Source organism: Indicator indicator, chromosome 22 (assembly GCF_027791375.1).
Source record: "Indicator indicator isolate 239-I01 chromosome 22, UM_Iind_1.1, whole genome shotgun sequence".
Lineage (NCBI taxonomy): Eukaryota > Metazoa > Chordata > Aves > Piciformes > Indicatoridae > Indicator > Indicator indicator.
The window spans coordinates 13,297,413-13,325,279 of NC_072031.1; the positions used below are offsets into that span (position 1 = coordinate 13,297,413).

At 40.3% G+C, this 27,867-nt stretch overlaps 1 protein-coding gene across 1 annotated transcript in view; it reads left to right on the forward strand.

Moving 5' to 3' along the window:
- The window catches only part of SDK1 (sidekick cell adhesion molecule 1), a 420,137-nt gene that overhangs the window by 233,953 nt on the left and 158,317 nt on the right, over window positions 1-27,867 (forward strand). The window contains exons 6-7 of the mRNA XM_054390916.1: window positions 24,133-24,244; window positions 25,235-25,425. Coding sequence (XP_054246891.1) covers window positions 24,133-24,244; window positions 25,235-25,425 — 303 coding nt within the window. The remainder of the gene's footprint in view (window positions 1-24,132; window positions 24,245-25,234; window positions 25,426-27,867) is intronic.

Genomic DNA, 27,867 nt, shown 5'->3' on the forward strand with positions numbered 1-27,867 from the left:
TCCTAAATCCTTCCTCCCCTCCCACCTTTTTTGTGTCCAGGAAAGGCTATTTTTGTTACTTAATGCTATGAATTTTGTTCATCTATACATGCATCTGTTTCTTGCTGTTATGTAGTAGTGAAGACCTGATTTTTTTTTTTTTTCTTCCCCAAAGATTTCTTGCATTTACTTTCCAAGATATTTCTGGTGTTTCATCTGATAGAACATTATGTACAAAATATGCCTTGCATACAGAAGTAAAGAGGAAAATGTGAGGCTATGACAGACTGCAAACAGAACTTTGCCAGTCTAACTGGATTTTTACAGATCTATAACTCAAGAAATGCTTTGGATCTCAAAACCAAAAGGTTTTGAATAGCTCCATAACATCATCTAATTGCTGTAGCTATTTATCAAAACAAGAAAAAAAGGGAAACTGTAAAACATAGAAGTTCGAAAACCAGCCATTGCACATGCCCAACAATCTTTTTCAACAATAATTTCATAATGATTTTTAGCTTGGAGGACTTTGTGCTGTGCATTTGTTGCATCCAAATTGACACGATGGTGTGTAATAGCTCCAAAGCAGCTATTACAGTCTGTTGGGTAATTAAAAGCTAAATGGAACATTGAGAAATGATCCATACAATAGGATTGGCTAATTTCTTTACTTTTGTAGATTTAAGTCACTCAATATGATGTTTTCTATATATAATTTTTTTAAGAGGGTTTATGTTGTTTAAATCACCATGCAAACAAATTCAGGCTCGATACGATGCTAAGAAGGACTTCAGGCTTCCTTGGGTTTGTGAATTTTCTCTGTGTTATTTTCACTTCATTAAATAATTTCACACTTTTGTTGTCCACTGAGCTTCTAATGGAGAGGATTTTTTTTTTAGTTGTTTTTTTTTTTTTTTTTTAAATCCCTGAGGACTACAACACAGCTTACTTGCCATTGGTAACACTATGAGGCCACATTCCTTGTTGTGATGTACCTGTAGATGCAGCACAGGCATTCAGGAACGTTCCCTACACTTTTAACAAAGTATGGCTTGGTCTTGGGCTGGGCTGAGAATGGGAGAGGGAAATGAGAAACCCTCACTGCCACTTGCTTTTGTTGTGCTCAGTCTCTCTGTAGATGGCCATGGTGCCAAATGGTGAGGATATGGTTGAGCTGTGTCTTTGCAGGTACTGCAGAGCTGTTTCCATAGATATTGAAGCATTTCTTTTGATGACAGATTTCTTAATCTGAAGCTAAATGAAAGTATGCAGTAATCTGATCTGACCTTCTGCATATAACAGGTCATTATATTTCACTGAGATATCATATATTGAGCAGAACACCAAAGTACTTCAGCCTTTGAGTGATTAATTGGGGATGTGTCTAAGGATCAGAACACAGTATACAGAGTGCATTTGAGGACCCTCCAATGGCAGGAAAGTAATTAGATGAAATTTGTGCTAGGGATTCTATTATTGCAGAGACTTTGAGTGATTTTACCTTTTATTTAAGTAGATTTAGATCTATGTGTCAACTTCATCAGGTCTCGATTAATGCAGTGAAGCAGGGAGACTACAGTTTTCATTTACAAAAATCAATTTTGAAAGGAGATGGAGGACTATTAAAAGTTTACTCTCCAGCTGCGTTTTTGATCAAGAAGGCACAAATGTATGATAATAGAACTTGTTTTGCAAACACTTTCCCTGTTGAAAGGCTGTCTCAGGGGATGAATGAAAGGTAATCATGGCACCAGTAATGAAAATTGATCTTGGTGCTATCACAGTTACAGTTACAACATTACAAATATTAAAGCTTGTTGTCAAATCAGTGAACCTGTCCAGAAACAAAGGAAGAGGGAGGGGGTTTTGTGTGGTGCCACGAAGCAGATTAAAATGCATTTCTGCAGTTTTCCAGGCAGCTGATATTTTCATACCCACAAAATTATGGTATAATATGTACTTTGAAATGTGGTTTTATGGATGTATATGCAGCTTATATATACAGTTAATCTAACTGTAGCAGTGATTTGCAAACTCCTTTGGCCTTAGGAGAAGAGGTAACTTCTGTAGGCAGGTCTGGACTGATCTCCCTTGAACACCATTTCAACTTTGTGTTTCTTGTAACCTGTGAAAGTGGAATTTGAATTCATACCTGAAGACAAGACCTGTGATCTCATGTCATGGCTTTCGCAATCTGCTGTGACCTTCCAAAGGTGACTCTTTCTGTGGCACATAGTTTTCTTGGGTCTTCACTAGCTCTTCCACTTGGGAACTCTTCTACAGTGAAGCAGGTGCTTGTGACTTTCAGACTGAAAGCTCCAACCAAGAGCTGGTGCTCATCAGCTTCTTCTCAAGCCATGTCCTGAACAAATCTCATTTCTATCAGGCATCAGTCATTCAACAAACCATTCCTTCACTTCTGGACAGCAGAATGTTTTTAAGCTGGGGAGTTATCCTGACTGGATTTATATTCAGATATAGGTATACACCAGATCATAAGACAGAATAACTTTATCTCCTGTCTGAGGATTTGACCCATAACAGAATGGATTGGGGTGGAAGAGACCTTTAAGGCTTATGTAGTTCCTATCTCCTCCCATGGGCAGGGGCATCTTCCATTACATCAGGTTGCTTGAAGCCCTGTCCAAACTGACCTTGAACACTTCCAGGCAGAGGGCATCCACCACCAGTTTCCACTGTCTTACCACCCTCACCCTCTTAAAATTAATCTAAATCTACCTTCTTTCAGTTTAAAAGTGTTATCCCCCATCCTATCACTACACTCCCTGATAAGGGGTCCCTCCCCATCTTTTATGTAAGCCCTCTTTAAAAATTAGAAGATCCCTATAAGGTCTTCCTGGAGCCTTCTCTTCTCCAGGCTGAACAACTCCATCTCTTTTAGCCTGTGCTCACAGGGAACTTGCACCACTTGGTCATATTCATGACCCTGTATTTAGTAGTGCAGTTCTTAACCTCTATAGAGACAAAGTGCAAATCTTGGATTCTGAACAAGGTTTTTGCCTGCACATGAAAGTGACTACAGTTTTGTGAGTAAAAAAAAAAAAAAAGAAAAATACAAATAAAATAATTTGTCATTTAATTGGAAATGTAGTTCCAAGAATTCCTTTTCTATCCTAGACACTGAAGTACTGGCTACATTAAACTTTCTCTTAGTTAATGGGTGACCAGGTGTGGGAGGTAAGTTGGTGGCCAGGTCTGCATTGTTTATGTTTGAAGATTTACAGCCCTAAATATTTGAAGAAGTCTGCTAAGGAGATGGGCTTCATGGAAATGAGGATGGATTGGTTTAGAGGCTTTTACAAGTCCAGTGAATCTGCACCACAAGAATGTCTTTGTACTGCTATTTTCCAAAGGAAGCACCCCAAAATACCAGGATATACTCTACAGATACTAAACTGTTCCTACAGCTTTGCTTCTAACTGAGGAACTCTTGCCAGCTATTGTCAGTTCATTTTGTGGACCTGCCTGTCTTAACTCTACCTGGTAGAGGGTCACATCAGTTCTCTTTTATTGATTCTAAGATCCCCTGTGACATGCTCACCTTTGTAATTCAGCAGCAAGTGTTCTGCATCTCCATCAGAGTTTCCCCAGAACAAGCTGTTTGTGTTTTATTAGTCTTTATTAAGCTGTGTGTTTTTGCTGATCTGCAGGTTGGACACTTCAAATGGGCTTCATGGTGATGCTGCCAGAACTGTGTTTGACAGACGTTTTTCAACCTGTCTAGAGTTAGCTTGGCTTTTAGTATCATTTTAGACAGCTCTTGTAGCAGAAATTATGCTGCAGCACAGGCTGACTGGTTAGGCAATCCATATATCAGGATGTAACAATGTTAGGTGTGCATTCAAACTTGTTAAAACTCTCTTTGACTGTAAGTACATTTAAAAATGGTTTCAGCCAGAGGTACAAGCCCCAGAGGGAAGAAGGCTTTGCTGTCTTTCTCCTTCAGGACAACACACGCTACCTGCGTCCTGAGTTCTTACTTGCCTACAGAACAAATGGTGAATTAATCTTCTGTGACTGAGAGAAACTTAGGGAACATGAAATTTAGAATGCTGTCCAGGCCCTTTCAAAGAGGCTTCCATCTCTTTCAGACCTCAGGCCTTAGAAAATTGAACCAAAAGAATGTATGTTGTACCTCTGACAGACCTCCTGTGGTTAACTATTTCTCATCCTTTAATTTCTCTGAGCTGTTGATGCAGTCCAATATTTTCTTCAGAAACCTGCTCTGAGGAATGCTACATCTGAGCTGCTGCAACAGTCACCTTCATCAGCCTGGCTGTGACCTTGCATGCACACTTGTCTCAAACTTTTGTTTCAGCAAGGGCTAAATCCATCTAATTGCATTATTTTCCCTTCCCTAAGTGGAGTCCTTGACAAGACCCTCTCTTTAGACAGGGAAGGACAATCTCACCAATAAGTAACCTGCTTGTCTTAATTCTTCACTCTTACTAATTGCTGAGGCTGTGATTTTAAATCTGACTGGTGGTATCAGAAGGCCAAGTGCATGATGTTACACGGGTCAGAACCTGCAAATCCCAGCATCTCAATTTAACCTTTGGCAATTGGCTTTGTGCTGTTTGATTCCCCATCTTTTCTCCTTAGCTGCAGCTGTATGTCTAGCTGCTGTGGCAAGAACAGAGTTAGAAAAATGGAAGAAGTTATTCCACGGTGTTTTGACTCTAGGAGTAGCTGTTTAACCCTGTGATTTTGTTAGAGCCATGCATGAAATCTATGCCTCTGATGGCACTTCTGTCTCAGGTAGTTATAATGCTGAGAAAGAACACTCTCAAAAGGATGATAAAGGGAAAGCTTCAGAGTTGTGATAATTTTGACACATCATTACTATGATTGACATGATAAATAAGTCAGGTCATAAGGAATAATGCAGTTCTGAATCCCCAATCACAGGAGCTGGCTGAGAGGAGAAAACGGGGCTATTAAATTTTCTGTATAGAGATTGCAGTCAGTGGTGCATAAACAATACATTCTATAGCAACCTGTTCATTGCTCAGGTTGTTATTGGCAGGCACTGTGGCATTTCTACAGTCATTAAAAGAAGCTATCACTATTAATCTCCAGTCTCCAAGCAGACAGGTTTAACCTGAAGCTGATCATCAAATAATGGTAACATCTATTTGTGCTTTGTTGAACGTGACCTTTCAGCTTTCCTGGAACGTTATGAGAAGGGTTGAGCCTTAATTATGGAAATGCCTAAGTTAATCATGTGTCTTTCAGAGACTTTTCCCTGCAAACCAGGGGTATTTTTGAAGGGGAGGATGATTTTATGAAACTTGTTAGCTCATTCTGTGTATTCCCAGTATTCAGGGGTATTGCTTCCTCTGATTTTCTTAGTCCTTGGTCTAGTGAAAAAACCCTGCCCTGAAGCTGTCCAAATATGTACAGAGGTACACATGTGTCTGGGTGTTCAGTGAGACAGCTCACTGTGGACTCTGCAGTTCTGCTCTGCTCACTGAGAGTCAGAAGAACATCTGGAGAGGGCTGGAGACCATCTAGATCAAACTCATGTAAATATTCCACTCTTAGAAGGAATAGTTTTTTAATAGAGATTGCTGAATCAAGTCTTCAAAGCTACATCAAAGAGTGATGTACTAACTAGTAATGTATTTAATGTATCTCTTTTCTCCCTTGTGGCCTAGGGAACTTAATCCCGCTCTGCAGATACATCTGTAGGTACAAGACTGCTGGGAAAGGGTGGCTGTGCAGATCAGTTCAGCAAGTTGCTTCCTTAGAAAGCAGACCTTGAAAGAACTGAAAGAATCAAAACATTTTGATTCACTTTCTCTTCTGCTTTCACTTCCTCAAGGAAAATTATATTTTCCTCTGGGAAATACAGGAATCTGTCACCACAGACAAACGAGAAACTATGATTCATAAAGGTTACATAGAGAGAATTCAATTTCTTTTTCATTCTTTCTAAAGAGAAAGGCATATCCCTTCTCAAATACCTCTTAACATCCCCTCAGAAATGGGATGGCATCTGTCGTTTAAGCTCTCAAAGTAGTCTTGTCCCAATTCCAACTTTTGGTTGTGGTAATCCAGTAATGAGAGGAAAACAAACTCATCCTAAGTTATGTCTTCAGAAACCATTTTTATGTGCAAATAATAGGAAAAAAAAAAAAAAAGAAAAAAGAAAAAAAATGAATTTGTACCCAGGAGACTTCTCAAGTATAGTTTATCTTCACAGTATCTCTGGCCACTACTGTATGTAGCTCCCCAGATATATGCTGCTAGCCCTGTCCACCTTCCTTGTTATATTCAATGTGCTCACCCAGCTGTTGACAATGATAGACTCAAGGATAAGTAAAGCAACAGCAGTTTACCCAGCATCTCCTTTAACCCTTTGGGTTTGTAGTTTATTGTTGCTCACAGTGACAGACACAGATTGGAAAATAAACTTAAAAATTCACAGCTTTGGGTCTGATGATTTTCCTTTAGGTCTTTGAGGCAAGAGTTATTGCTTGCCATTGGTCACGTTTAGGCTTTTTCAGGGGTTAGGTAGCTGGTCCTTTTTAATGTGTGTTTGTTTTGATTAATGGTTTTGAGGTTCAAATCCAAGTGGTTACAGATCAGGCTACATCTGAACAATAAGGTAATGAGGTCTCAGATTTTAATGCATTAACCTGCTTTGCTAGCATGTGAAAGTCTCAAACCCTGAGCCTGCTGTTTGAGTGCTGGCTGTCAGGGAGCAGCCAAGACAAGCTGGTACCACTGGAAGAGGAGAACTGGGAGCTGAGTATAACAGCAAGGTAGCAGTAAGGGCCTCCCTGACACAGTCCTACACTGTCTGAAGAAAAGATGTGCCCAATAGTCCAGTCAGCACCAGATAAATCCTTACAACACAGGTCTAGTGTAAAGCCAGGAAGACAAATCAACAAGGCTGGGTGCAAACATAGCTATAACATAGCTCAGGTGAGGACCAAGGTTCTGATTTTACATGCAGCTCCTACATAGAATCAGTAAGGTTGGAAAAGACCTTGAAGATAGCAACACAACCATGCCCACTTGAACCATGTCCCAAAGTGCCATGTCTACACAATTTTTTTTTAACACCTCCAGGGATGGTGACCACCACTTCCTTGGGTAGCCTGTTCCAAGGTCTGACCACTCTTTCACTAAAGAAATAGTTTTTAATATCTAATTTAAACCTCCCCTGGCACAGCTTGAGGCCATTTCCTCTTGTCCTGTCACTAGTTACTCGAGAGATCAATGTCAATGGGTGGAAGACCTGGGTGAGGTTTTTTTCCTGGCTTTTTCTCATGCAGCTCTCACAAGGTAGTTGCTTTCCCAGCAGCCTGATCCAAGGTTATCCAGCTGCACTGTATTAGAGCTTACCTTGACCCCAGGCAGTGACACCAATGAGAGAGGAAAGGCTGCAGAGCCTGAAGGTGGACTCCAGAACTCAACAGTGGCCTTTTGGCAGCACCAGTCCACGTTCCAGCTGGGGCTGATACTCCTCCAATCAAGCTATGGAAATAAACAGCAGCCAGCAGCTGACCATTGACACTGACCATGTCTTTGTTCATAGGAGAACTGAAAAGGCAAAGAGATGGTGTTGGTTTACATCTTGGAGGGATTAATTTCAGCAGTGTCTCCTCCCCAGACTCCTTTCCTGGCTTGGTCTAAGAGCAGACAGTGAGTCCAAGTGCTCACCACCAGCAGAATTACACACCAACTGAACCAGGGTCTGCAGTGTTTCAGCCTGGTGTTAATTCTGGCTTTTAAAAAAATATTTAAATATATTGAGTGTGTGTGTCTGATCTCTTTGGGGAAAAAAAAAAAGTGCAAAAAAAAAAAAAAGAGAAAAAGATTTGGCAGAAAATAAGTGTGGAGATTGAGGAACAGGAAAGCAGATTTTTAACACTAGAATGTAACCTGCTGTTTGGCCTTAATATATGCTATGATCTAGGGTTCAGACATTAATTTGTAATGCTTAGAGTAGCTAAAGCTCAGTGAAATTGGTGTGATGACATGTGCCAGAGTCTGCAGGCAGCTTGAAACAATAATGCTGAGAAATGCAAATTGCCTGCTTTATTCTCATAGTGGCTGGCAGTGCCTGTGATAAAACCTGGGAGAAAACACTGGGGTTTTTTTTTTCACTTATCCTGTCTGTTCTGGCCCAGAGATGCTGTGAATGACTGTCCAGTGTTCTCTGAAAATTTGCAGTAGAATTTAATTTCCATCACCTTGTCACGTTAACGAATCTTTCAACTGAGCACTGACCTGCAAAGGGAATGTGAGAAGGGGAGACAGCTTTAGAGCTTGCAAGGCCCCCATGGATTGTGTAGCATCTTCTTCCAGTTCACAGGATCACAGGATGTTAGGGGTTGGAAGGGACCTCTGGAGATCATTGAGTCCAACCCCCTGCCTGAACAGGACCATCAAATCTAGTGCAGGTTGCACAGGAATGCATCCAGATGGGTCTTGAGAGTCACCCATGGAGAAGGAGACTCCACAACCTCTCTGGGCAGCCTGTTCCAGTGCTCTGTGACTCTCACAGTGAAGAAGTTCCTCCTCATGTTGAGGTGGAACCTCCTGTTGGTAGTTTATATCCATTGCCCCTTGTCCTGTCACAGGGTGCAAGTGAGCAGAGTCTGTCCCCTCCCTCTTGACCCTTAGCCCTCAGATATTTATAAACATTTAGTAAATCCTTTCTCAGTCTTCTCCAGATTAAAAAGCCACAGGGCTCTCAGCCTCTCCTCATCAGGCAGTGCTCCAGTCCCTTCATCATCCTCATAGACCTCTGCTGGATTCTCTCGAGCAGATCCCTGTGCCTCCTGAACTGGGGAGCCCAAAACTGGACTCAATATTCCAGGTGAGGTCTCACCAGGGCAAAGTAGAGGGAGAGGAGAACCTCCCTTGATCTGCTGGAGTTTGGAAAGGAAAATTAAAAAAAGTTTTCCATCCTGAACTTGAGTCTAGCCCAGAATTGTAAAAGGTGGTATAAGACAGGTCAGACTTTTACCTGCTGTAGCCTCATTTCAGAAATGTTTGTCCTTTGCCTCATTTTCCCCACACATAAGATGGAGGAGATAATGGTTCCTACATCTTCTGGAGAGGTCTCTGGTGTGCTAGTAGAAGCAGTTATTATTTTTCAAGAGTACTTTCTACTTCTTACACTTTCCACTGGTAATAAATTGTACTTTTTAATGGTAGGTCTAAAGGTTTTGTGCAGAATTAAATTGGCTTTCTTAAATGTTCCACTTTCCCTCATTGCTCTGTTTTACATTTTATGCATTTGTATGCATAGAGAGGAATCAGAAACAACAGAAGAGCTGTTGGAATTTAAAAATGTTTGTTTTAAAGCCTTTTTGGTGACTCTAGCTCTCTTACATGAGAGAAGAAACAAATTTATTTGCACGATGGTGTTTTTTCTTGTCTTTTATGCTGGTGGCTGGTATTAATAAATTTGATTCACTGTAAAAGACACAATTTTATGTCCATGCAGCCTGTACTAAGGGAAAGTTTGACCATTTACCACTTTCAAAGACAGCTTTGAATAGTTGAAATGATTTTCAGAAGATTCCTAATGTCTGATATCAGAAATCTGGTCATTTTGATCCTGCCCATGGTTACAAACTTAAAAATTACAGGAAACAGAGAGGAACACTTTAAAAGCTTACATGTCTAGAGCTTTGGGCACCCGTCAGTGTCAAAGCTTGTAAACATTTCCATTTATGTTACTGAAAAAAATCCTGAAAGAAACCCCACAATTCTCCCCCACTATGTCAACAACCACCCCCCACCCCTGATTTGCACATCATTGCTTGATGGGTTGAGGCTAGGTGGTGAGCACAGAAACCCTAAACCCAAGGCCATTTCCATGCTGTGAGAAATCAATTGCTGTATTAAATGTATCAAATTGTCAGTAGATCTGTGTGAAGTCCCTGCCTTGCATGGGAGCACAGGACAGCTCTTTGAAGAGCCCCAGGACATTGCAGGTTACATAGCTTGGATGCATTACTGGTACCAGTAACTGTTCTGCCCATTTCCCCACTGGGAAGTGCAGTCTTGTCTCTATTGCCTTCCAAGCATGGAGTTCTGGGGTCCAGTAAATGCCTGAGTGTGAAGGGCTTTATTTGTAAGTTATGGTGGGCTCTGTTACAAAGCTGCATTAAAGCATTTTGCTGAAATACCAAGTAATCCTTTTCTTTTCTCAAAACCCTAAGTGAAAATGCATTGATTTTTATTTTCTTTCAGCAACTTCAATAGCTCAAGATTATTACTATTTTTAAGAGTGATAGAGAAATGTCAAAAACGCTTCAGTTGTACTTTTATTTTTATCTATCACCAGACTTTGGGGTGGTTTTGTTGGGGGTTTTTTGTGGTGGTTTTCTTTTGCTTTGTTTTGTTCTTTTTTTTTTTTTTTCTTTCTTTTTGTCTGGGGTTACAGGCTTTGCAGGCAGGAGGAGGGAGAGATTATGGTTTGTTTCAAAAAGCTGCTTGTTTTTCACAGTTTCTCAGGGCATTTGTGGTTCTGGAGGTAGCACTTTTTTTTTTTTGGTCTTAAATTTATTCAGTGTTGTAGAATTCTTTGACTCCTGAAGAGCCAAATGGTCTGACACACCTTAATCTCTTCTTCATGATTGCTCTTATAAGAAAAGAAGGGAGAGGACAGGAACCAATTATGTGATTGTCTGTAAGGTGTTTTCAGTAGCCTGTGTAGAGGCCAGCACTAGCTTTTGGTATTGCATGTGATTTATTCATTTACTGTTTTCTTTTACTGCAGACAGGTATGGATGCACTGTTGGAACAACTAATACCACCATCAAAAAGCTGGACAGAAATCACAAAGCAGAGCAAGGCAAAGCCAGCTCTTTGTTGTGGGCTAACAGGCATCCCCCACAGAATTCAGGTTTCAGGGCTGGCTACAGCCAGCTTTTCCCATCCTGGTTTTCAGTTGTGGTTAATTCTTCTAAGGAGTTTTAGGAGATGGTATATGTATGGGAGAAAGCAAGCAACAGTATTTTGTTGTCAAGTGGATGCTGCAACATTTTCTTGGTGCTTTAGTTGCTCTGACATTTGATAGTTCTGCACTAACACAGCTCATTACCATCCAGATAGAGGAATCCTATTGTTAAGTGGTATTTTCGGGGCAAATCTGACTAAAATGGGTTGATTAAATCTAAGCAATGTTGTTGTGTTCTGCCTAATCACACATTGCCAATTAATTTCAAATGGATAACCCAAGGACTTTTTGGGAAGTGACAGCATGTTTCTAAACCTGGGGGTGAATTGATTCCTTTTTGAAACGAAACGAAATGGATGCCACTTGTATCTCTATAAAATTCACATCTTAGACAATGGTACATTTCCTCAAGTGTCATTTTCTCATTTTGCCTTTCATTTATTCTCCTTAATTTTCCTTATTAGCTGTAATTCTGTTGTGACATCTGAGTGTCATATTATGATAGAAATTTCAAATAAGCAGCAGCGTGAATGCAAAGTTTTGGATGAGCTAGGAAACGAGCACCCTGTGGAAATAAGCCTCTGTTTTTCACTATCAAAGCAATGAGTCCTTCTCATATGCAGTAGAGGCTGTTTTTTTACCATCCATACAGCTGAAAACATTGACCCAGCCCTTTTCTGAGAGGGGAAGAAGTCAATGCAAGATCGACAAGACATCATACTCTTAAACTCCTCTCTTATCTGGGAGCAGCAGATAGGAAATCATAAGGACATTAATGCAAGCAGCATTTGTACCAGCCAAGTAAGGTACAACTAACAATTTATTTTTAACAATGCTGACAGTACCCATACAGCAGAAATACTAACAAAGAGCCTTGAGTAATAACTTCCCCTTAGATTTCTTTTTACAGTACTTGCAACATTCTCTGAGCATGCATTTATGTACTGTGTATAAATAGGCAGATACAAAACCCCATTCCGTCTTCCAGAGAAGAGAGATGCTGGTTTATTCTCACTTCAGAAAATTAAATGCTTATCCATCTGTGGAATTATTTTTGAATGAATAAGTTTGTAGACTTCCTTTAGCTGGGTTATTGTTTGCTCTTTTGGAACATTCTTTGCTTTCACAGTTGTTTTGTTCTTGCTACAGAAGGAAATACAGCAATGTGTATTTTTCTCCCTGCTGAGGTCTGAGGCAACCTTATATTATAAAATATCCAAAGATTGATAATCACAAAGGCTGCAAAGGGAAAGCTGCACTTTATTTAGCAGAACATCTGTGCTATAAAGAGGAAGTACAATTCTTTCTTTTGATAGCAAAATATTTCTTTGGATTCTGAGCTCTGCTGTGTGAGTTGTTTTGTCTCACTTTTTTATTTTACAGAACTCTAAATATACAAACAAAACTTCATTTGCTTCTGAATCTCTGTGACCTAAACAACTCTACTTTTATTAAGGATTGTATCTCTTCATAGAACAATGTGGAAAAAGTTAGCATGATGTGGTCAGGGAGATGGAGGACTTTAGACCATATGGAGTGGACCTGAGGCCCCTGATAACCTATTTCTCAAAATATTATTTTGACAAGTCATTCCATATGTTTGGTTGAGTTGGAAGAAGGCTGTGGGGTATCTTGTTTTTCAGATCTGCTCTCTTTATGTAAAGACTTGGAAATAGCAGACCTTTGGGACCAAGGTAGCAATCTGGATTCCAAAACATGTTTCTCATATATATATATATAAATAGAATGCAGCAAGAGTCGACCTTGAGCTTAGAATGGTGCTCAGTGCCTGCATCTTAGTTTGAATTCAGCAACAAAGAACAAAACTGCCTATTTAGTTCAATGTTATAAACATGTAGAAGTGTCCTTTAAGCCTTCATAAATTATTCCACGCCTGTAGCAGACAGGATCTGAGTACAGGTTTTTAAATTTGGTTTGAGATTCCTCTTCCCTTCCGTCTCTTCCCTTCCGCCTCTTCCCTTCCGCCTCTTCCCTTCCGCCTCTTCCCTTCCGCCTCTTCCCTTCCGCCTCTTCCCTTCCGCCTCTTCCCTTCCGCCTCTTCCCTTCCGCCTCTTCCCTTCCGCCTCTTCCCTTCCGCCTCTTCCCTTCCGCCTCTTCCCTTCCGCCTCTTCCCTTCCGCCTCTTCCCTTCCGCCTCTTCCCTTCCGCCTCTTCCCTCCCTTCCGCCTCTTCCCTTCCGCCTCTTCCCTTCCGCCTCTTCCCTTCCGCCTCTTCCCTTCCGCCTCTTCCCTTCCCGCCTCTTCCCTTCCGCCTCTTCCCTTCCCCCCTCTTCCCTTCCCCCTCTTCCCTTCCCCCTCTTCCCTTCCCCCTCTTCCCTTCCCCCTCTTCCCTTCCCCCTCTTCCCTTCCCCCTCTTCCCTTCCCCCTCTTCCCTTCCCCCTCTTCCCTTCCCCCTCTTCCCTTCCCCCTCTTCCCTTCCCCCTCTTCCCTTCCCCCTCTTCCCTTCCCCCTCTTCCCTTCCCCCTCTTCCCTTCCTTCCCCCTCTTCCCTTCCCCCTCTTCCCTTCCCCCTCTTCCCTTCCCCCTCTTCCCTTCCCCCTCTTCCCTTCCCCCTCTTCCCTTCCCCTCTTCCCTTCCCCTCTTCCCTTCCCCCTCTTCCCTTCCCCCTCTTCCCTTCCCCCTCTTCCCTTCCCCCTCTTCCCTTCCCCCTCTTCCCTTCCCCCTCTTCCCTTCCCCCTCTTCCCTTCCCCCTCTTCCCTTCCCCCTCTTCCCTTCCCCCTCTTCCCTTCCCCCTCTTCCCTTCCCCTCTTCCCTTCCCCCTCTTCCCTTCCCCCTCTTCCCTTCCCCCTCTTCCCTTCCCCCTCTTCCCTTCCCCCTCTTCCCTTCCCCCTCTTCCCTTCCCCCTCTTCCCTTCCCCCTCGTCCCTTCCCCCTCTTCCCTTCCCCCTCTTCCCTTCCCCCTCTTCCCTTCCCCCTCTTCCCTTCCCCCTCATGTTCATGTTGCTTGTTTTAATCCCTATTCTTAGAGTGGATTTTCTGGAGAAAGCTTTCTTCAAGACCCTGTTTATCCTGTAACTGCAGAAATGTACTTGCATGGCTCTATCTGTGTGTCTCTTGTGTACACTTCTTAGATAATGGTGGCCAATTTGGTGGCCTGTACACATTTACTGGCACCAAATGCCTGTGACACAGAAGTCCTTCCTTTTATTGTGAAGGACAGATCAACTATGGAACACTTCCAGACTTGTCATTTTTCTTATTCTCAGTGAGGGCAGGTTTAAATCTTTAACCTTTCAGGAACCTGATGGATTTTTAAACAAGCAGCCAGGCAGAGCAGATATCCAGACCAAGGAAATTTCCAAAATTCCATAATAATTATTATTTTCATGGATTTGCTAGGCGTTTGATAGCATTTTCCTTAAATCTAAGCTGATGCTAGAAAACTCCAACATTTTGTAAACTTGGAGCCTCACTGAAATTTAGCATTAATTATAGCTTTATCAGGACTGTTTGTCAGATCCTCAGTATACATGAGTACAACTCTCTGCTTCCAATGCACTGCACCACAACATCAGCCTCATTTCAAACAATGCTGCAGACAACCAGATCTTGGAAACTCACATATGAGCAATTGCACTGATTTGGTTTATGCTCTAGAGAGCATATTTAATCTTAAATCTTCCCTGTGAAAATAGTGCTTCAATTACTCTTGTCATAAAATAAATTCTTGGAAGTCAGTGCAGATGCTTTTCTTAACTCCAGTGTGGGATAGATGAGAGTGTTTTGGGTTTTTTTTAATCTTTTCTCCTTTCTCTCTCTTTTTTTTTTTTTTTTGTCTTGTTACCACTCTTTCAGTTCTAAGTAGAAGAGTGTTTAAACTTGTTACAAGTAGGACAAGCAGAAACTGAATTGTCAGTTGTGTGATTTGTACAGAAGTAAGCAGTCAAGGATGCATTTATAGAATGAAAATGAAGCCACACACGAAGATATATTTGAAAATAGAGAGCAGCATTTAGTTGTCTCCCATTTCTTTCTCTTTCCTGCTGCTTGACAGTAAAGCAGAATCTGCAGGTGAGGGTTGCAGCATCTGAAATAGCAGCAGTTCTGATTCCTGTATCACAGTCAGGTCCCCAGCTCAACTTTACTTCTTCATTTCTTCTCTTAGTTCCTGTCTCCCCCCTGGATGTTATGATTAATTGACAGTTCTAGTTTATTTAATGTCCAATTCCTCATATGTGGTTTAGTAACTTAATTTACCTTTATTAAGAAATCAAGCATCAAATATCCAGATACATGAAGCACCAAGGCTTCAAGATGTTGAAAGCTTTGGGTTTGGCCTCAGCATAAAATGACTCTTGCTGCCTCCTCCAGAAATCCATGCAGATGCTGCCAGATCCCTCAGACCTGTTTCCTCCCCCTAAATGCTTGTTTCTATTTAAAAGGATGCACTAAAGCAGCTCATAAAAATATACAACCTCCTAAAAATAATTTCCACTGATGAGTTATTGTTAAATCTTTTTAAAACACAAGCATGTTTTGGATGACACTGCTGAAAACCCCCAAGTTCTGGATGCTGGCCTCAGAGGCACTGCTTGCTCTGCCAGATGCCTGCAGTGGGCTGCTCTACATCACTTTGAAGATGACTCTGAGGCTAATAGATTCCACTCCTAGACCATGGATATTTTTCCCCCTTTTTACTGCTATTGAATAAGATTACACACTCTATCCACTTATATAGCTGATACTAAAGCTATCTGGTGAATTGAAAAGCCACCTGAGTGTTCTTTAGCTAGAATAGCTTGAGGCTATGTATTTTTTTTTTCATGATAAAAGCTCTAATGATGTGCTGGATGATAAGTTTCTAGGCAGAAAGGAACCCCTCACTGTGCATGGGGAAGGGTCAGGTCAGTGACAGAGACTGAACTTCCAAATTGCTCTTTTTGCACAAGGAGTTGTGAGAAGGGATTTTTTTTTTTTTCCTCAGTGTTGGAGCAGAAATCTGGTCTGCTTTTGAGTTTAGCTGAATTGTCACAGGGAGCTGTGTAACCAAGCAGTGACTTCATTTCCTTATGACATAGGACAACACTAGGAATTTATTTCTGAGGCAGTCCTAAAATGATGATGTGGGTTTGTAGACCGCAGGTAGTAAAAAGAAGAGGAACAAGTCTTTGTGAAGGACTCACCCTAAATAGCAATTTCTGGATCACCTGCACTTAATAGCCTGTAGAAAAAGGGCAACATCAGGAAAAAAAAATAAAAGAGGCAAATCTCCTACATTTGTCCCAGTCTCTGGAGCAGAACTGATGAGAGACAAGCTGGAGAATGTCTCACCATAAGCCATCCCACTGGTGATTCCTCTCCATGGGCACTGCAGAGTTGTACCAGCAGTGTGTAGCTGTGCTTCCCAGAAGTACATTTTCTGTTTGAAAATCAACTGTATTTAGGTCTCTGTGTCTCATTGTACCCAGGAATAAACCCTAAAACCTCTCTAGAAAGTTTTAGAAGCTTTTTGACCTGTACTGGTAGGCTATTTTATCTAATAAAATAGATAAAGTTTCTCTTTCCTGTAGTATTTATGCAGAAAAGGGTATAAGTCATCTTGTGGATAGAGTTGCGTTCTCCATTAATCTTTCCCTAGGGCTAAACCTAGCAGCTCTTGCAGTCTGTGTGCAAGTCCTTACAGGGAGCAGGAGGGGGGAGAAAAGCTCTTACAAAAGTGGCTGTCATTTGTTTAAACATGTGGAAACATTTATAGTGTGATGCTTTGCTTTTTCTTTTTTTTTTTTTTCCCCCTTTCTTTTTAACCCCTAACCCTATTTTTTGTTGTTGTTGTTTTTATATATATTTCAGTGAATCCTTTCAAACTTGTCAGGCAAGACAGGTCTGGCTTCTTTAGCTAAGTGAAATTAAGACTGTGAAGGAGTATGATTGTCTTCTATAAATACTTTAGGACATAAACATCTCAGAGGGAGAAAACAACTATTAAAGCTGAAGGACAGCTTTGGCAGAAGAACAAATGGGGTGCACTGGCCATGAATACATTTAAGGTGGAAATTAGGAGGTTTTTTTAACACATTGAATAACAAACCACTAGGAAACTTTCCACCACTTTCATGACAAAGAATTTGTTCCTAATATCCAGTCTAAGTCTGCTCTTCTCTAATTTCAAACCACTGTCCCTCATCCTATCATTTTGGAAGCAGTCCCTCTCCAGCCTTCCTGTAGGTATCCTTCAGGCACTGGAAGGCCACTATTATTTATTCCTGGAGCCTCCTCTTCTCCAGGCTGAACACCCCCAGCTCCCTCAGCCTGTCCTTGTAACAGAGGTGTTCCAACTTCCTGATCATCTTTGTGGCCTTCCTCTGGAGCTACTCCATCAGGTCGATGTCCTTCCTGTGTTGAGAGCTCCAGGTAAGGTCTTACCACAGCAAAGTGGCAGAATCACCACTCAGCCTAGGATGTGACTGGCCTTCTGGGCTGCAAATGCACACTGCTGGCTCATGTCCAGCTTCTCATCCACCAACACCCCCAAGTCTCTTTCTGCAGGGCTGCTCTCAATTTCACCATCCCCCATGTCATAAACACCCTTTTTGACTCATCTTTTGACACAAATCGCATATTATGAATATTAGTAATAATATTCATAACACCCCAGATTGTAATGATATCTAGGGTTGCCCCAACCTAGGCGCAGGACCCTGCACTTTGCCTTGTTGAACCTCATGAGTTTCTCCTCAGCCTACCTCTCCAGCCTGTTCAGGTTCCTCTGGATGGCATCCCATCCTTCAGATTTATCAACCATACTACTAAGCATGGTATCATCTGCAAATTTGCTGAGGGTGCACTTGATCTTGCTGTCAATGTCATTGGTGAAGATACTGAACAGCACTGGTCCCAGTACAGACCCTTCAGGTACACCACTTGTCACTCATCTCCATCTGGACCTCGAGCCATTGACCACTACCCTTTGGCTGCAATCATCCAACCAGTTCCTTATCTATCTTTCTTTTCTTCTCTTTCTTCCTCCCCCTCTCCTCTCCAATGCCAAATTATGTGTTTGATGTGATGTGCATGAAGTTGAGTCAGACTGACAAGACTGTATTGAGCCAATAAATCTAAGTGACCTGGGTCATTCTCTTGTTTTCCTTCTGTTGTGTTTTGTAAAGTTTTTAACTATCTGGTGTTTTATTCCTATGTCATGATGTCTGGTTCCTGAATTAGGATGAGGACTGTACCTCCAACTTCTCTTGCTGTCACTGAATCAGACAGATGGGCCATTTTCCTTATAATTTTGATCCTCAAAGCTAAGTTTTTATGTTGCTGCTTATTTACTTCTCTGAGTTTAGAGTCTGGTTTCTCAAAGGTTCAAGATCAGAAATTATGTTGATACATACATGGGTGAGGAGTCTGAAGACATCCTCCCATACTGAAAATCATAATTTTTTTTACACACCCAACTCGGTGCCAGTAGACCACTAATTGTTTTATAAATACTTAGATACATACTTTTCACTTAGAGAAACTTCATCTGGAGTTTTGATGTCATTCATCAAACTAAACAGAAGTGACCAAGAATCCTCACAGGAAAGTCCCTTGTTATTTTTCTTGGTGTAGAGACCTGTTCAGTGCACAGCAGCATCCAGTGAGATCTCATATTTCCCTTTTCTTGGAAATAAATACAGTCCTTTCTAGAAGAAAAGGGGAGAAAATGAAATGGAAACTTTTATTATCTTGATGCTCTTCTACTATATAACCTGTTAATAAGCACTCCAATAAATAGCAAGCAAATAGACAAGCTATGTTTTAGGACAGAGGTTTATGATTGAGAAATAATTTTATGGGTTTTTTTTTCTCATTATTTGCATAATGCTTCTCTCTTGTGCCTGCAGGTGGTTGTCAGAGTTTGTGAGTCTGATGATCAGGCTCCATTTCCTGTGGTGCATCTTTTATTGCAAAGAGAAGGGAAATTAATCTATGATTGATCAGAATCCAATTCCTCTCCTGTATCTTGTACTGGGAAAGGGAAGGTGCATTAATCCATTATGGGCTGATAATCCAAACCATCTGCAGACTATACCTTGAAAAAGTGAAATACATTCCTTTAGATAGTTTATATTTGTAGGGCCTGTGCTTTTATTTCCCTTGAGCAATCTTGAGCTGCTGCTTGATTGTCATTTCTCCCCTTTTCTTGTCTTGCATGGTACACAGGCAGAGATTGCACATTCCTGATGCCATAATGTTGAACTAGTTATGTGTAATAGTGTTGCTGTTTGTATTGGATTCTTATCTCCTAGCCTACTTTTTTCTTTTTTTTTTTTTCTGATATAGATATTTGTAATTTGGTAACATGAAGCTTTGCATGTATCCTGCATAAGGATTGCAAAGACATTTCTGCATCCTGGATAAGTCTGAAAGTCTGTAGAAAGTTTATGGTGAAGGTTTTTTAATCTGTAACTCCCAGGAGGAGTTATAAATGGTTTCTAAAGTCTGTTAAAGCATCTCATTAGCTGGAGGGTCGTGTACTGGTGATCTTTTCTGTGAAGGGTTTCTCTCCCATAGATAAATTTCATAATGTGAAGAAGTAAATTCATTTTTGTGTACTTATTGCTGTGGGGGAAAAAAAAAAAAAAACATTGAGAAGTAATTGCAATAGTAACCAACACTAAGGGTCAGAGTGACAAGCAGACAGCATTACATTCCAGGCTCTACCTCCTACAAAGTAGGTGTGGGTGATTATCTGGGCAACCCTCCCTTCTCCTGCTCGTGGCTGAGTTGTATTAAGTGTCTTCAGAGGGTTGGGACCTATATGCTAGCCTGAAAAATAAGATTTGTTGTTTTTTCTCAAGGCTGAACTCAAAGTATTACTTCCTTTCAGGAGATAAGCACTTTCTTTCACCTTCTCTTAAGGATGGTTTGCCCCATATCTCTCAGAGATGAATTGAACATCCACTGAAGTAATACTCTTAAAATTCTGCACTGCAAACACAGATAAACTTTGCATGCCAGATTGTAAAAATCTGTGAAAGAACCCAATTTTTATACATTTCTGAAGGGGAAGGCACCTTCTGTATATTCAGTCATATGGCCTGAGGGAGATTTCATCTCTGCTGGGAAAATTAAGCACCCAAGTGTCTTTGGTAAAGTCCATGATCTTTATAAATTGTAATATTTCAATTCTCTGTACCATATATGTAGAGAAAGAAAACCACTGTCTTTTCAGAGATGACAGGGCAGTCTGCATAATTACTGTATATAAGTAACAGATGAAAAATTGTACAGCTCATCAGCATTAAAAATGTCAGAGACCATTTGGGACAGGTACTCAGCTTGGTTAGGCAGGAGGAGGGAAGGGTGACCCACGATCCATGTTGTGCATACACTGCCACTGGTGATCAAAACAAATAGATCATGCAGGAGGTGTTCACTCTCTTTTTCTCTCTTCCCTCAGCATCTTTCTCCTTAGTGCAGTATTGCTATATTCTTGAATTCCAGAGTTTGGAGAGGATTTTAATTTAGAGGGACGGGAAAGCCCCAGATCATTTCCTTTTCCATTCTCTCTCTCTCTTTTTTTTTTTTTCTTTTTCATCTCAGTTTTGCTCTATTTTGATTCCTTTTTTCCTTTTTTCTTTTAAATGTCTATCATGGAACAGTTAATATTGATGACAATTTCTCTTAGTATTTTGAATGGTAAGTAGAAAGCAGTTCATGAGCTTCTTCGTGAGCAGCTGGGAATGGCAACCACTGAAACAGCTCCAAGATAAGTACCCTCCACTCATGAGTCAGAGCCTTTGGTATTATAGCCAAGCCTCAAAAGTTGTTTGGGGCTGATCCTGAAGGCACTTCAGTTTCTGGGCCCTGGTAGATATTGGTAATGATTAAGACAGAGTGCTCCTTTTGGGGAAAAATCCCTGAATTAGGACTCTTGCCCGTGGCAGTTCTTCTGTCCAGTTTTCTGTCAAGGAGTAGAATCAGGTTAAATGCACACCTCTGAAGTGTCCTTCAGCACCATTCAGACTTGTCTCTGCAAGTTCCCTGCAGAAAAGATGGAATATTGGTGTGAAGAGTTCCCCCCTATTAGCAAATCCACCTTGCTGTAACTGTGCTCTTGTATGCATTTGTATTGCTCTCCCATTTCAGTGTCTGTAACAAATATTTCCTTCAGCAAAACTGAAGCTCAATCATTAAAATAAAGGATCCATGGGAAACTGAGCAGTGCTTAAATAATGTGAAACGTTCTCTGACTGTGGGATGGCAGGGAAGGTTAATGGTCAGAGATGAATGCAGAGAAGCTGCTTGAGGGAGAGGGGATGAAAAGCCAGAAGGAAACAGCAGAGACCTAGAAAAGTAGGATGTAATGAAGTAAAAAAAAAAAAAAAAAAAAAAAAAGGAACAGTGAAAAAGAGAAAAAATTCAATTGTTTTCTATAAGGTGATTTTCAAAGGAAATGGCTGTTTACCAACAATGACATTCTGCATTGTGTTTTAGTGTAGCACCAGTCAAGTGAAATCATGCCAGTGTAGTGCATTAGGAGGTAGGAGAAGGATGGAGTGGCTTTATTGACAGGTAGGATAAGAAACTTGGAAAGTCTGAGTAGTTTTTCATTATCTGATTGTTTGAAGTAACTCTCTACCTTCCACAGCCTGACTGAAGTCTGATTTGCTGTGTCACATCATCAAAACAAAACCACAGTGTTCCTCTTTAGGTTAGGAGACTATTCTGATATTCCAACCTGTGGATTCCTTAGAGAAGGATTAAATCCTAAAAAGATGGGATGAACACACAGCTCCCATGTTACAGCCCTAGTGAGGTTTTTTACTCTAAAGCTTAATTTCTTATTTGATGTTTTGAGCAGACACAAACCAAAGCTGTAAACTCCCCCCTGTAAAAGGAGCCATGGGCATATCCCTGTTAAGTTTTGCTTGGCAGGGTTGGGACCAGGGTGAATTGTGGCAAGTGGGCTGCAAAGAGAAACTTAAAACTGTCTCTGAATATGAAATAGGAATATTCATGCTGTCTATGGACTATTTAGGTAACACTTTGAAAGGTTGGAGTTTTTTTTCTATATATGCTTGTGACACCTGCAGCTGACCTTTGTAGATGTATTACTTAAAATAATAGATATGTTACTTAAAATCATACTTAAAAGGTTCTGGTTGGACAAGACCTCTGAGATGGAGTCCAACCATTGACATAACACCACCATGGTATTAACCATTTCTGTGAGGCTCTGCATCACATCAGTACTACTTCATTTGCTCAAAATCTTTATCAACACCTTGCTTTGTTGTTTCAGCCTGTCTGGAGTTGTTCCAGGGATGCTACAAAATGAGAAGCAGCACGTACTTTGTTTAGATTCTTGGTACAGTCAATGAGAAAAGTCCAAGAAGTCATTTGTGTTTTCCTGGTTGTCTACAGAGCCACATACACTTTTCTTTCCCCTGTTTATCTTCTGTCTGCACAAAGATCTGCTTGCATGTGGTGAACTCATGGAGCTTACAACAATGGCAGCTTCTCTTCAACTGGTTTGAGTGATGTTGAGTTATTCTTCAGGGATGCTGATAAATCAAACAAGAGGTTTTCCTCTTTTCCAGCTAGAGATAAGGAATGATTACTTACTGCCAAAATAGTAACTTGTTTGTTGATCTTTTTAGCATTTATTGTTGTAAACCTCAACTTGGGCATAACAGCCACGCAGAGGTTATTTCTTCTCATCAGCAACAAGCTACTAATCTGATCCCCACTTGTTTTCTATTTTTTTTTCAATTGCTATCTGTAAAATTGCTGCCATGAATACCTATCAGACCACCATGGAAACCTTCTGTAGAAAATACATTTTTCTACCTGAGAGCATGATATTGTCAGGAATATTGTTGAGTGGAGGTAAAAGCTACTAAAGTCATGGGTTTTGAGATCCCATGTGAGCTATGGGATCAGACACTATGTCAGATCAACACAGCATATTTATGGGAAGAAATAACTATGTGCTCACTCCTTCCTTAGATACTTGGGTTGTTGAATTTGTTCTGATGTGTGGGTGGTATTCTTAAAATTATACTACATGCTTTCATTTCCCACAGTACACAATTTGCTATCAATTACAAAAACATCAAAAGGTAAAAGTTATGTCATTCATTAATGCAGAAATCTCCTAACCTTGTGAACATTCTAAACTCCATTACCAAAACATTCATCTATCCAAGCAAAATCAAATGTCAAATGGCTTTTGACATGCCTGATGTGAGAAAAGCAAGAAATCTTCTACCCATTTAGTAGTCTTTAGGGAATTAACTTAAAAGAGAATGTCAAGGTTCATGCCTTCCATTTGTCAGTTTCCTATTCTGCTTAGTGGGCATGGGTAAGCTTCCTGTGCAGAAAACATTTGATGAACTGGTTTGCTTTTCCATCAGTTTAGGTTTATTTTCATTACTTTTCTCTATAATTCGTTTATTGGATTCTGTATCTTTAGAAAATGTTATTACTCTGTTATTCAAGCTAAAAAATAGCTATTTTTTCTTTCCCAAATGAGTTGCTTGAAGCAAAGTACCTATGAATACATGGGTATTTTAATTCACTTACTAAATGTATACAGAGAAAATTTACAAGCAGCCTTTTTACCATTTTTTTTAAGTGTCTGCTGACTGTTGCATAAGCTAAATTATTTACAGTATGATGCCTCACAAAAGAGTAGCAGATTTGGGTTATTTACTTTCCTGATAAGAAAAAGGGATTGAAGTTGCTGTGATATGCTGCTTTGTTAATTTTATATTTGTTCCCCAGTGTGTAAAATCTTTTTAAAGAACTAACACGAGTATTGGCAGATTCTTTTGAAATGGTATGGAAGTGGTAAGATTAAACAAAACATGAAAAGGTCTTAAAAATATAAGTCAGCAAGAGTTTGATAAAAATAAAAGTGCTCAACAATAGAAAACCTTTAGGATGCTTAATTTATTTGCTCTCTCTTTGAGAGCAGCCCCTGCGCTCCACCTGGGAGTACTTCTTCTGTGTTCTGCGTATTGAATGATACCAAGCTGGGTATATTGAAACAGTGCTGTTTGTAATGCAGAATGAAAGCCACTGACAGTGGTCTTGCTGAAGATCCCCCCCTTAATGAGGAGATTAAAATCCATGGTGAGGCTGAAGAGGAGTTTGCAGCTGTGTTGCTTGACAGGATCCTTTACCCAGAGCATGTCAGTCCTCGCTGTTCATAGATGTAACGAGTCCTCATGAGGTTTCTTTTTGCCTATGCAGGTGCCATAGATCCATCTGACACCGTGGCTCCTGTCATTGTCATCCCTCCACAGAATGCCAGTGTTGTAGCTGGGAGCAGTGAAGTCACTCTGGAATGTGTGGCCAATGCAAGGTAGTGCAAAAGCCGCAGCCGGGTTGCAAGGAACCGATTTTAATGCACTGTCCTTTACTGAGAAGGACATAGGAAGTTATTTTCTTCATTTTTTTTTTTTCATTAATTTAATGATTGAAGAGGAATGCTTGCTCTTCACAGTAACCTTATGAATCTTGTTTGTCCAACATTACTGAATTAAACATATTGATTTTTCCTGGCCAAATAAGGGTGTAAGCAGAGTTATTTCCCCATGTGTTGCTCACCATGTTCCTTACCATGGGGTAAGGAAGTGTAGTGTTGTTCAATCAGCAGACAGTATCTTAAGGAAAAAGTTATGTTAAGGGTTAACAATATTTCAGCTGCATTGCCTACTGACATGAAAGGTGATATTGTTGAACAGTCTGTGCTTTCCCAGTAAATAAATTAGAGAAGATCTCCCGTGAAGTAATTTATTACAGACGCTCTCATTTTACAGTGATTATTGCTCAACTGTTCATAATGCATTGTAATACAGAGTTCACAGCACTCCTCCTACTTTCCCATCTAGTTGGCCTTGAATAGCATTGGATTCCAGCTGAAGTGAATAGTTGAGATCCTCAGATGAGAAGACAACCAACTGATTCACTTTCCCCTCTGAGGGCAGAGATATTCTTGCTATGATTAATATTGTTTTGGTAATTGAGTGGTAATGCAAGCACTTGCCATGCAGCTGATTCCCATAGCAGTATTTACTCTTTTTGCTTAGAGAAATCAAATTATTAGCACTTCAGTTCTATTGCTGTATCAATTAGATGTACTCCCATAATGCCACTTGAGTAATCTGTAGTCTTGATGTGTAGAAGTTATGTATGCATTTACTTCTTATTAGGGAAAATCTGAGGCAGAGGAAGACTTAGGGAAGTTATATGTTCTGTACATAACTGTAAATAAGATTATTCCGTAATACATATGTTTTATTGTGGTGCTTTTGGTGTTTTTTGTTGTTGTTGTTGCTCTTTTTATTTTTAGACCTCTTGAGAGGCTAAGCATGACCTGGAAAAGGAATGGAGTGAAAATAACCAGTGGCATTAGCAGTTTTGGGAGGCGGCTCACCATCACCAACCCGACCTCTGCTGATGTGGGGATGTACCTCTGTGAAGCCAAACTGAGAAACAGCACAGAGGAACCTGCAAGAGCAAAAGCCTTCCTTTCTATAATGGGTAATTCTCAAGGGATTTTTTTTTTTAGTAAAACAGACTCTGGTCAGTGTAAGAGGAAATCAAATTGATATCTAAATATTTCATTGACCTTACATTTGAACCTTTCTTCAGAGAACAGAACAAAGGAGGTGAAGGAGGGTTATCTTCCAAATTAATTCAGCTGTTCTTCCCCAGGAATACAAACTCATCAAGTAGATTATTTTTTTTTAACACTGATATGATTCTGAATCCCCCTGAAACTATATAATAATCAGAAGCTTGGGAAATATAGTAGTAAAATCCTTATTGGGCAGCTTCCACATCTTGGCTTTTAGATGCATTAAATCCTGATTAAGTCCCAGGCTGCTTACATCTAGTTTTAATATGTCAAGTGCCTGTATTTCTGAAAGAAGCCTTTTAGGAGCACTTCTGTGCCTTGTCTGCTGCAAGTGTCAGTTGTGGGGGCAAGGACATTCCTGAGCATGCATGCAGGCAGATATCATTACTGAGGTAAAAAAAAAAAAGGGAGGAAGAAATGACATTAAAATGGGTACTATGTGCTAGACCTTTACTCAAAAGGAAGCTTCAGCTTTAATATTTTTAAAGGGACATCAGTTCCCTTTTGCTGCCTGTTTCCACCATCACCTGTGAGTTGCAGCTGGAGGTTGTCATTTCTAAGTGGTAGTTACCATGCATGTCATACCCTGATACAATAACACAAATTAGCACACTGCACGGAGCGGAGAGGTTTTTATGACTCGTAGAATAAAAGAGACATTTTAGAACAAAGGCATTTAGCTGGTTTAACCCAGAACTGATTGTGTCAAGACTAGCTTTACTGTGCTAGTCCCAGTAATAACTGTGCAAGCGTTCTGGAGAGGTTATTGCTCTGGCAATGATGCAGCCCTCAGCATGGATCAGAATTCACGCACATGCGTTTCTGTAGTGCAGTGCAGAGGGAACTCGGTGTGCAATTCTCTACACTCTCTTAGTCCTCTGAAAATACAATTTTAGAGACTGCTGTATGGTTTGTATTCTACTAAAGCAATTTATAGGAGATCATGCTAAATGAGAAAACAGCTCTTCTCTATAAAGCTCTGCTTCAGGTTCATTTGTGTCACTGTCTCTATTAGATTTATTATCTACTGGATGAAGTTTGGTTCAAATCTTTTTCTTCGTACTCTGTTTCTTAGAATTATTACTTTTCAGCTTCCCTTTCCTTTAAGGCCCAGAGATGGATTTCATTTAGTTATAGTTAGTGTTTAAACTCTTCCTTATTCATAAGATTTTATTGTAACTAGTTTAACTTTGCTGCTGTGGTGTCAGATCCAGTCTAATGCAATACTTAGAGCAGCCTCTCAGCTCATGTAAAAGACTCTTAAATATAGTTACAGTAAAACTGAGAAACAATCATGGGGGAATCATATTAAGCTAGTGGTGCCTTTCTCTAGTAGCTTATCTGCTCTTATTTTTAAATGTTTTATTTATTTCTTATCCAGTTTTAGGGGGCTGTCAGGCTATGAAGTTATGAAAAGGCCTCTAGATAAGAACAAGCAGATGAAAGAAAGCAGAAACAAATTGGTTACCAATTACTTTTATTTCCTTCTGATGGAACAAGACACTTCAGTTGCAGGTGTTTACTCGATGTGTCAGCAAAGCCTGATAGATTTCTTTATTTATGAGTTTCTTGAGCTGCAGGATGGAGCTCTAATTCTAAACAGGAAGCCAAATCAAAGGATTAGTAGTTAATGCATAACTTATAATCTGCCTTTGAATTCTTGGATGGATCTGGCCCTTGTTTAATTAGTCAAGGGACAGGTTCTAGAGGGAAGTGCAGACAAAATTCAAACCTCAGGATTTTTGTGGTGTATTCCTCAGAGTCTATTAAAGCAGTACTTACAGAGAATGAAGTGTGCTTGTCCATTTGCATGCATAAGATACCTGTAATGTGTACATGTTGATAGTGATGTGATGATGAGCTGTACTCCTTGGGAGACTGACAACAGTTTGGACTTAATAAGGGTCTTGACTAACAGAAAAAGGAAATTGTGTTAATAGAAGTGGTTTGTTTTCACAGTGATTTGAATAAATCAAACACAGATCTTTCAGTAGTATGGTAATGAGAGGTTTCGTGGATTAGTAGAGAAAAATATTTTGCCATAAACAGGTAGAATTGGGGCAGTGATAGAAAGATGCATCAAAGATCAAAAATACTGAGTTAATGCGAGCTTTTCTATGAATACATCACTCCTTGCTTGTCCCACCTAAGGAACATGGCACAATCCAAGTGTGGGCTCAGATGGTGACAAGGACTGTATTAGAAGCAAGGAGAAAATCCCAGAGCCCTGGGCTTGCACGTGGCAAGGAGCTTTCTGATGTCATCATATTGTTTCAACAAAGATAAACTGAGGTGGTTCCAAACCTTGGTGTTATTAGCTGCAGTTGTTACAAATTTTTAAAGGG